This window comes from Cyclopterus lumpus, chromosome 7 (genome assembly GCF_009769545.1).
Source record: "Cyclopterus lumpus isolate fCycLum1 chromosome 7, fCycLum1.pri, whole genome shotgun sequence".
NCBI lineage: Eukaryota > Metazoa > Chordata > Actinopteri > Perciformes > Cyclopteridae > Cyclopterus > Cyclopterus lumpus.
The window spans coordinates 20,120,689-20,132,021 of record NC_046972.1 but is presented as its reverse complement, the minus strand read 5'-3'; the positions used below and the strand labels follow the sequence as shown (position 1 = coordinate 20,132,021).

The window sequence follows — 11,333 nt, the reverse complement described above, 5'->3', positions numbered from 1 at the left end:
CTGTTACCCATGCTAAATCAAGCACGCCTAAAGTGTTTTCACAGAGCAAAACACACACACATATATCGCCAACACATTCACTCCAGGGTAGTTGTTCACCAGGTGGGTTTGAAGTCAAGGAGAGAGGGAAGGTTAATGCTTCGGGCTCATTACCCACAGTGTTCTGCTGGGCCACTTCCTGCCAGGCTGAGGAGGAGCCTGTGCTGCTGCTCCCCTGCTCCACTTATCCCACTGTTGGGGTGAACATGGTGACCTAGTTCTAGCTGAATACCAAACCCCATCCAAGAGCAAAATACCTGCTTTTGTGAGACATTCCTGCACTGCACTGTGCGTATTCTGCTTCACAAAGCAAAACGGGGTCGAGCAGCAGAGAGATTTCAGACTGTGTGTGTGTGTGTGTGTGTGTGTGAGTGCGAGCAATCACAAATGACACAATAGGATAACAATGTGATTGTAATGGCAGTGCTATCTTTCTCAACAGATAAAAAAATCACGGTTCGGGGTCTGAGAGCGTATAATATGCAGGCAGTGACAGGGGACGCTATAAATAGAACGCATACAGCAGTGTGGTATGTCAGCAGCAAATGTTTGACCCTCCTCGTTGTCGTGGTTCCCTCAGCAGGACGCCCCGCTGCGGTTCCGCTGCGGGTACCAGCCCTGAGAGCAGGTTGTCTCAGGGAAAAGGGGGGATGGTGAGTGTGTCGCTACGAAGCGGAGAAGTGATTGACACCTTGCCTGTCACGTCGGAGACTCTGGGCATGTTTACACGTGTGGACGCACATCTATACATCACGCTATGTACACGGGCACAGGGACGCCAGGAAGTTAGTTGTTCACTCACTCACTCACTCACTCACTAAGTCACTTGTTCACGTTTAGCAAGTTGCCAGCAAGTCTGTGCCGGATTAGTGCCAACCTACGCCACCTACCGGAAAGGAGAGATGGCAGCAACACTCGCAGATCGACAAACGACAGCGTTTGTCTTCCAGTTACAGCCGCTGTCATTTTAACACGTGCACCACCTTGTGTGAGTGTTACAAATGCTGCCGTCGAGCTATTAAAATGACTGCGGTTGTGACACTCTCTGCAGCTGACAGACGAGTCAACATTGCAAAATCTATGACACCCCTTCCCTATAGATGGTGCACGTAGGCATGCGGCTTCATATCCAGTAGAGAGGCACAGGTTGGATTAGACCTCCTTCAGGTCTGATCCTGCTGGTGTGGAGTACACCGGGCCTGGTTTCAGGTGCTTCTCATCAATAGCTCTCTGTGTCCTTGTTTTCCCTTTTGGAATAGTATCTGCACTCGTGTCTGATTACTTTCCCGGGTCTCACATTTCATACGGAAAGCTGAATTATTCCTCTGACACTTAATTCATATGAACTGTGTTGAATTATCTGCAAGGCTGGAGAGTTTGGTTAGATCTAATTTAATATCAAAGAGCTCAATTTTAAGACACTGTAATTAATTAATTCAAACACGAGGCATTCTCGCCTCACTCTGTCCTTCTCCTCTCTCTCTCTCTCTCTCTCTCTCTCTCTCTCTCTCTCCCGCTAAGGGCACCTCTCCAGAAACTGCACCTTCTTGTTTTCCGATAGCAAGAGAGAGAGCATTATATGCATAAACAAACACGGGCGATAGCTTCAAATGTCTTTCATGAATGTGTGTTGGTGTTGCAAGAAGCAGCTGGATGTCCTCCATAAACCTCAACCTTGGACATGTTCACATTTACACACTTGTGTTTGGGTAGCCTGACACACTACAAGTGCCCTGTGCGTGTGTGTGTGTGTGTGCGTGTGTGTATGTGTGTGTGTGTGTGTGTGTGTGTGTGTGTGTGTGGTTTGCCCTCAGGAATCGCGTCAAACCACAGATGTTTTCTGTTGGACCACATTGAGGTTCACCTCAAAAAGTCAGGCCAAGAAGAGAAGAAGAGGAAATGAATCATTTCTTTTCCTTTGACTCAAAACTGGCAAGGCTCCGGTGCTATGTTTGAAACAGTAGAATTTAATTTTTAGGCTTTTCTTTTTTTAAATCCCTATCCTCTGCAAAGCTATGCATATAACGCTTCGACCACTCGCCGTTCTCCACACGCCGCCCAGGTTTGATGGGCACGAGCCCAACGAGAACTGGCTTCCTCTGCTTGTTGCACCTTTTTTTTCTTTTTCCTTCTCAAAATCTCCCCGTCGTGTAAACATTCGTTTACATAAGTTTTGCTGATGAGTCCGTCAGATCTGTTGTTCTTTCCCTCTGTCCGTGTGGGTGAGTGGATCCGTGCACAGTCTCTGTATGAGTCCTCCTTTGCACATGCCCCCCCCCCCCTCCCCCTCTGCATGCTTTCTCTGGCGGCCCCCTCTCTGTATCTCTCTCCTCCTCTGTGCAGGCTTGCCCCGCTCTGGCTCAGGTCCGGACCTTGCGGAGGGTGAACGAGTGTCTCCTGGCTGAGAACAGAGCCATGCTGCGTGTCCTCGCCCGCCTCTCTGAGACGGCCTCCATGCCGGAGACAGAGGACCTCTGATCCTCTGACATCATCTGTCCCCCCCCCCCCCCCCCCCCCTCCTCCTCCTCCTCCTCCTCCTCCTCCTCCTCCTCCTCCTCCTCCTCCTCTTCACTTCTCAGATACACATAACTCCTCTCTACTTCTGGTGCCTCGTCTTCTGCTGTGTTCCTCTCAGGCAGGTCCTGCACCCTCCAGATGCTCACTCCCCCCCCCCCCCCCCCCCCCCTTTACACTGCAATATATCTTCCTTTGCACTCTTTTAACCCAATCTCCTTTATGTGGTTATGTGAAAGCATTTGAAAGCATTTTACGTAACCCTCCTTTTGAAGTGTAGTTTGGGGCTTCACGTGGTTATCATCCGAATAAAACGTTGACGGCAACAGTCAATACCATAAAGGATAAACATGTTTCTAGTGGCTATCGATCTTGCTACTGTCAACTTGTGTAATGTGCTGTGTAATCAATGCAAAGTTGTTTGCCAAGAAAAGAAAGAAAAAAAGCCATTCTCTTCAACTTTCCAAGAGGAAATGAAACGTGTGAGTTCATTAGCATTCAAAATGAGTCCTGGGCCACTGGGTGCGTTTCAGTTCGTGTTTTTTACCCCCCCCAAAAAATATTAGCGCAGGGCATTGCCATCCATGAGGATGGGATTTATATACAGGAATTTTGGTTATGGAAAAACAAGCTAAACTACAAAAGAAAAGGGTCTCTAAGCATGTGATTTACAACAGGTCGTGAACATGTTGCCATGGGGCTTTGCTCATTCACCAGTCTTCAGTAGTGTGTCACAGGCTTGTTGTTTGTCTCCAGTGGAGGGGAAATACTTTGGCAAAGAGGGGGGTTATTTTTAGTCATCGCTCCTCATGAGAGACATGACCTAGATTTAGGAAATTGACCCTCTCTCAGTTCCTCTCTCTTTGACGTTGGTCTCTTTCACTTTTCACGTGTGTGCAGCGCATCGCCCGAGTCACTCGTCACTTGCATGGAAAAAAAAAAAAGTACCGCGAAGCATGTTTTTATTGTTTTGGCCTCAAACTTTGACCGAAAGACAACTTTTAGTCCGCTTGTCGTTTCGTGGTGATTGTAGATATCGTGTCATTGTTTAAATGGCAAACGTCACAGTATCCAAACACCGTGGAACATATATTATATACTATTTATAGTCATGTTCTCATATAATACATACTGTTTCCTTCCTGCTGCCCCAGGTCTTAACAGAGCTCAAGTCAGACAACCAGAGGCTCAAGGATGAGAACGGGGCTCTCATTCGAGTCATCAGCAAACTGTCCAAATGAAAAGATGTCTGAAGCTCCTGTTCTGTGTCCGTGGACGCTCCGACCCTGACGATCGGGTTTCAATCTCCCACGGTGTCCCGAGTCGTGACTTCTCCCTGAGTGACGAACGATGGCTGCTTTGACGATAATAAATTCCTTTTGGGACTTGGGAAGCTCCCAGGAGAGAGCGTTAAAGAGTTTTTCAGTCTGATGATGATGATGATGATGATGATGGAGGTACAACAGTTGTTACTGCGTGATTAGTTGTGTTCACATTAACCAAATAGAGACCAGTTTGTACTGTTTGAATAGTTTGTCAAGGCAGGGTTTGCATGAAGGTACCGTTTCTAATTTTATAACCACACTTCACGTCGAGACGTCACGTTTGCTGGGACATCGTCCGCTGCAAAAAAACAACATTTCAATGTTGTCCTAATTGTGAAAGAAGAGAGCCACTTTGGCACGGAGATATGATCGTTGTAATTTAAATCAGAATATATGAGCACAAATGTAATATGAGGCCCAATCAAACCGGTGCTGCAGTGCCAGAAGCAAAAATAATATGGATCCACCAAGGCATCTGAGGAGCAACAGAATTGCTGTAACATCTTCTCATGGATATTTGGCAAAAATAGTTTGTATAACATTTTTTAATCTAAAATGTGTTATGAAGTAAATCATTTTTAAAAGATCTTAGGGCTTAATAAGATACATATTTTTGGTATGTTTTTGCCTTGATTGACCATTTTCTCAGGTCTTTGTCACTCAGCTGCACCTGCTCACCTCACAACGCTTCTTAATTAGAATTTCAGAAATCCAATTTCTATAAACTGTTGACACAAAACTTCCCTCTAGCAAAATTATTCTAATTGGTTTGATGTGTTCTTCATGACATTTCCATTTTTTTTTTTTTTTTTAGGATAATAACTGTAACCGACCATATGTTGTGTCTTTCTTTACTGGTTTTAGTTTCCATTATAATGTTTATTATTTCCTTGTGTGATTTTCAGTAGCAGAGGATTTTGCAGCTCAGTGTCTGTAACAGAAAGTGTCATTTCTTCTGTAATAGAGATATATTTATTTATTTATGCATTTCTTCGTTCTAATCTTTATACTTTGTTTACTACATTTTCAATGGAATACAGCAATTTGTTTCGGGGTCATCTTCTTGGCCATCTTTCTATTTGGTGATGAAAAAAACACAAATGCCAAAATCTTCCACTGGTAGAGAACTCCGCTGACATTTTAGCCCCCACAATATTGTGTGATTTAATAATGAATAAATATCAAGCACAATCCCAAGGATCTGAGGTATAAACTGTTGCCAGCACGTTTCATTATTTGTGGTGTAGATTACATAGATTTTAAAGTTAACAGTTATGTGTTTTGATATTGTCACGATAGATTAAGTTAAATCAAATTAATTATTGCCCAAATGTAGTTGCAGAGACGATGCAGTTTATTACTGTCGGTATACCTGGCTACATCTAATGCAATTCAATACTACAGCCCTGCAATAAATCCAATTTTTTTAGGTTTTGGTCATTGAGGCCATAATTACTGCTGCTACTGCATTGTGTTGCATGATAGTAAAATTGCCACCAAATGTTTTGAAAAATGTGAAACGTTAGTACGACTAAAAACCATGAACGAGGCCGCTGCCTTAAGAGTGCTTCTTCATGGAGCTCACCGTCACTTTATTCTAAAAAGGTCACCTGGTTGAAAAACGGTGTGTTATAGATCATATTTAACGTGTAAGACTGCCAGACTCGGCTTGTTATTATGTTCCTTTTAGCTGTAGTGTTGCTGCCGGGGGGACGAACGACGTCGGCATCTGTCTTCTCTTCGAGTTATGGACGAGTTGACCGGAGTCCCCAGGGTTTCATGTATCCCTTGAGCAATGCGGAGGGCGTTGGGAGTCCAACCAATGCGGCCACAAGCTGCGACGGCAAAGTTATCTTTCATCACATCCAGTCATTTACTCCCAATGTACTTCCACACATGCCGCAGACGTATTAAAAGTATGCCGCATCTCGTATTGAAAATGTCTGTAATGTTTTGATGACGGCTTAATACGCGCACACACCGGTTTACTCACTTTGCTTAATAAACTGTAAAGGAGCGGAGATGTGTCTCAGTGTGACCTTAATGTTTTATGCATCACAGGCAGAGAGATGAGATCATTAGGAACACTTAATGCGTATTGAACACAAACAAATCATGGTAATTAAAAGGCCTTTATTTCCTATTTGTTTTTTTACAGAACTGGTAACACATATGATAAATTTGTAATAAGTTATTTGGTTCCCTTGATAACTTTATAAGGATCCCCAACGTTTGTCCACATAAGGGTCCAGAGGAGTTTGTGAGCAACGTTTGTGTCCAGTCAAGGGCTAAAGCATGCGATCCACAGTAGGCACAAGTACTGACATGAACACGCGCACCACGACACTAGACACGAAGAAACACAGCTAGAGGACACGACCTGACTGTCCTCCGACTCTTTAAAAGATGATGAAGAAGAAGAGAAAGAGGGGAGGAGGAAACGAAAAAAGGAAAAAAAAACTCAAAAAAGGAAGAAAAAAGAGTCTTAGAGAATACAGTTGCATCAGGGAGGACTAAGCGCTCAAGGGGTGGAGGAGTTTGGTACGGTCCTGCATGTTTGGCAGTTTACGGTATATCCATGTAAACATGAAGGCCGGCAATCTTTATGCTCAGCAAAAGCCGATTCAGTGGAGAAGTCGACGAGCCTGCTTCCTATTCAGCATACGGATGCTGACGGTACATAGCTGGTTACACATAAACAAGGACAGAGACACTAACGGAAATATAAAAAAAAAATAATACAAATATGTGATTCTGGCATCGATTCAAAACACAGTCCTACGTTCTACATTAGAAGTATACATCACGGTAAACGAATAAGGACAGGGGGGGGAGTGATTACACGTATGCACAAGAATACAAAGAAGAAGTACAGCGAGTAATAGAGGAGACAAGACAACATGTTTCAAAGCGGCGTCTCTACCCGCTGAGAGGTGTCGCAACGCATTTTTCGACAGGTGGCGTGAATGATCTACTGAACTTTGGATGTTTTCCCTTTTTAAATCCCAGCGTTTGTTAAATAGACAAACAGAAAACGACAAGAGCTTAAAAAAAAAAAAGAAGAAAAAAAAAAAAAGAAGCTATTTCTGTGAACGGTGCTCTTAAAAACTGCGTCTGCACAGCTGAAAGAGCTCACAGTTTCAGCCGCAGTTGTGCATAAGGTATTGTACATCAACACAGCCAGGAGCCAAACAGAACAACCCCCATATTTTAAAATAGAACTAAGATTGTTTGAGTATTACGGTCTTACACACAAAGATGTACATTTAGGAATGAGTAATGGGTCCCGTTGCATGCAGACCTGTACTGTTTCTTGTATTTATGAATTCCAGCGCGGTGTTATTTGCACCACGTCTGCTAAAGGGCCTACACTTTATATCTATTTATCCCACAAACACAGCTCCCGGTTCCCCCATAGAACTTGGACGTCATGAGACTGCAGTGACCCGAGCAGTAAAAAGGAAAACAAACCTCCCTAAATGTGCTATAAATTGACCTGTATAGTCACGTTGTTGCCTCATCATCTGATGTGTTTCCATTTTGTCATTTTGGCTTGTTTTATGTGTGTATTCGAACAGCGTTGACGAAAACACAGGCAGCTGTGAGCAGGTACTGGCAGTATTTTGTGAAAAACGCACAGAAATCTTGTATTTTGAATTGTTCTCAGTGCATCATTTGGTCACGATCGGTAACAATAACCGGACAGTAAATAACTATAATATTGCTTTAGACGATGTGCAGCGTTTGCACATCACATTGAAGATTGTTGCCAGGATTGATAGATGGTTTACTTCGACTGAAGTAAACTTAAAGGATTAGTTCAATATTTTGGGGGAAATTGTATTCGCCTTCTTGTCGATAATTGAAGATTGATACCACTCTGTCTTTTAGGAACGAAGCCGGAGCCAGGAAACGTTTAGCTTAACACCAACACAGACAGAGCTATAGGTTAGCTGTTCCCCCCCCCCCCGTTTCCAGTCTTTATGCTAAGCTAAGCTAGCCGTCTCCTGCCTCCAGCTTCCTATTTAGTGCACAGATATGAGAGTGGTGTGGATCTTCTCATCTCTCTGCAAGAAGACAAATAAGCGCATGTCCCGAAACTTGGAACAACTCCTTCAATGGCGTATAATGCACGTGACATTATACGTGATTCCATATTTGTATATATATATACGTTCTGCCATTTGTCTGTGGAAATCATAAATCCATGCATAGTTCTATGGGAGGGATTTAGGCCTAAAACTTGGGTAGCCACTGTTTTAAGTTTCTCTCTTTTTTTCTTTTTTTTGCGATACGATTGTTGGATCTCTAACTCCGTTGTTTTGTTGCCTGAGCAATATGCTAAACAAACCAAACAAAAACAAAAAAACATCAGCGTGATCACCAGCAGTGTGTTATTGATTGCGCATGTACATGTACATGCACTAGTACAGTCTGCTGTTAAACCAGAAGAAGAGGAACTCCAATAGGGACCCAGTTTGGTTCATAAATTGCACTCAGCCCAAGAAAAGAACACACACTCTCTCTCTCTCTCTTTATATATATATATATATATATATACTTTAACTTTAGCGTTATTATTGAGAACCTAAAGTGATTTTATATCTATTATTTATACTATCAAAACGAGGCATATACGATACTAATCACAATACTATAAATTCGCTACCTCTATGAAACAAGGACGTCAACAGCTTTGAAAGTAGAAAAAGACACACTCACTCTATTAAACTCACAACTGTTCTCAAAGCTCACATTTACAGAAAAGTGGATTTTTGCCCTCTTGATGAACAAATAACCTCTGAACGGAATGTGAAAGAGAAACACACTGGCCAAGAAAAATGAAGACATGTCAAGATTTTTTTTTTTTCTTCATAAATAAACTAGCTACTCAGCGATAGTGCTCGAGTTTTATGGCTTTAGTTTTTATCTTATTCATTTGTCTTGTATACACGTACACGTATTGTATAATAAACACAGTAAAAGAGACACAGCCGTGAAGGTTTTCAGGTCATTTAAATACTGTAGTGAAAAATCCACAAAAAAAAAAAAAAGTCCAAGTAAAGAAAAGAGAGAAGAAGGGATTTCCAAGTCATTTTGTGTCCACTTGAATGGGATTATTCATCTTTTGGCCTCTGGAAATTCATTTCATACAATGATATGATCCAACAGACTTCCCTACTGGCACAAATAACAACTCCTACAATCCAACTACAGATCGCAGAAATATTCAATCTTCTTTCTAACAAATTATTCCAGAATAACACCGTGCTAAATGTGTTAGAAAAAAAGTCATATTATAGACTTGGAGACCCCCTCATCCCAAACGTAAGAAAAAAGAAAACATGTTAAAAAATTTAAAAAAAAATGTGAAAAGCAATAGCAATAAAATCCCAAAATAAGTCAAACATTGGCCTTCAAATAAGTGCTGAAACAACATGGCAGATAAATGGCATCAAAATAAAAATGTTGATCACAAGGAAGTATATAGCAAGCATGCGGCTACATTTTCATCCTACATGAACTCACACACAGTACTGGACGACACACTTGCTTTTAAGATTTTTCAGGCGTGGAAAGGTTCTTATTAGTAATAGTACTCTAATATTTGTATGACATTCTCTCCAATGACCCTTCATGGAAAATAAATACACATTTGTTTCATTTATAAAATATACAGTGCGTCTTTTTTTCTTCTTCTCCCTTCGTTTGTGTTATTAAAATGACAAATGACACCCATTTACGTACACAAGATATTTTTGCTTCGTCTCTAAAACATGCTCCTATGTACAGTATTTTGTATAAACATGCAGTATCAACGCGTATGAACTATGTATATAGGCAAAACTACACACCAATGGGTTGCTTGATTGCTTCCATGTTGCCTTTTCTTTAGTGCTGCTTCATCAACAGAGGAAAACAAAACTATGTGAGAAGAAAAAACGGAACGAAATTTGAACATGGTCCTACGTTGGTCATAAAAAAATAAAAATTCACAATTTCCAACAGAGAAAGATACAAGAGCCAACATTCATTAAATTCCCAAAACATTGTAGTACCGTCTACATTTGATTTACATTGACTTTGCATTTTCTTGCCCACAGTCAATGGGTACTTCCTGCTGTTGGAGCTCACGGATCAGCACTGATTTAAATGAACTGGACCTGCAGGCCGACTCGGAGGAGCAGGATTTTAAATAGCTATTAGGAATTCACCAATTTATTCAGGGTTGATGAGTTTGGGTCAAACAACAGTTTGGTAAGTAAAAGGTCGACCTCATAATTCCTCTATTCAACAGAATAATAATTTACAAATGCACTCGGCCAATTACATTCTGTGAAGGAGACGGGGAGCATTAGATCGTAACGTGTCTCTTTACCTTTCAGAGGAGTCCGTCTAGATATATATTGAGGAGAGCTCTCCGGCACGAAAAAAATTCAATCTCACAACATTTTATGATTAATAAAAGAAATCTACACGGATTGAAAAAAACAGTGTCAAATTACCACAGAACATAATAATACCCAGTAGTGCAATTCAATTCAACAGTTTGGTAAGCTGTGTATAACGTACCCACGGATCAGTGCCTTCTTCCAGACCATATGCTTGCAATCAAGTGAGAATCGTAATATTCAAACAATCAAAAACACATACACAAGAAGCTGATCCAAAACAAAGCGACAACAACGACGACGACAACAACAACAACAAAAAAAACGCTTACATAATGCACACCCCTGCTCTTTTTTTTCTTCTTCTTCTTCTTAAAACCAGCAGTTATAAATAACACGAACACTTAAAGCTCTGGTTTCTGAGGGTACTTAAACATAACATTTGGAATTAAAGTGCTCGAGGAAATAAAAGTATTTGAAGTTAAATCAAACACAACTGAATAAATAAAAGGAGAGAGAGATAGAAAAAAAAATGACGAAATGAAGAGAACAACACCGCTAACTGGAAGGCGTCCCTGGTAGTTGAAAATTGCTTATTTTGTTACTTTGAAGGCTTGTCTCCTTTATGACTGTAAGACGGTTATAGGGATTCCTTTGGAGTAAAACCCTTGTATCAAGTCCATGACTAATGGCAGTAGCACAACAAGTGAGATACAGAATCAGAGGCGTTGGGAGGGGAGGTGGTAGACTGCAGGCAGTAATCGACACCTTGTAAATCTCATGTCATTGGTGGTTGGAATCAGTCTCTGTTGTAACCGCTCTGATATTTCCTTGCTTTTTGTTGTTCAAATGACAGACACCGCCTTTTTTTTTTTTTTTTTCTTTTTTTTTGCACTCTCAAAAAATACGCAAATACCCCCTCCTTTTTTTCTTTCCATTTTTCTTTTCTTTGAAACAAAATTCCCACCACTCCCTGTTCCCTAACGTACCGTGTTCGTGGATCAACTATGACACCAGTCGCGAGCCTCTATGTTACCGAGAAAAAACCAAACAAAGAAAGCGA

General features: G+C 41.5%; 1 protein-coding gene across 7 annotated transcripts in view; it reads left to right on the top strand.

Annotated features, from left to right (window-relative positions):
- Positions 1 to 11,333, top strand: part of LOC117734187 (protein phosphatase 1 regulatory subunit 12B-like) — a 57,869-nt gene that overhangs the window by 7,613 nt on the left and 38,923 nt on the right. Inside the window, exons 7-8 of one of the 7 annotated variants that reach the window (XM_034538356.1) lie at positions 623 to 692; positions 3,708 to 5,899. The exons of 1 other annotated variant lie outside the window; for it this stretch is intronic. In XM_034538356.1, coding sequence (XP_034394247.1) covers positions 623 to 661 — 39 coding nt within the window. In that variant the 3' untranslated portion in view covers positions 662 to 692; positions 3,708 to 5,899. Of the gene's footprint in view, positions 599 to 619; positions 693 to 1,853; positions 2,537 to 3,707; positions 5,900 to 11,333 lie in introns of those variants that run through there. 5 more of the 7 variants (XM_034538354.1, XM_034538355.1, XM_034538353.1 and 2 more) reach the window with 5 other exon arrangements.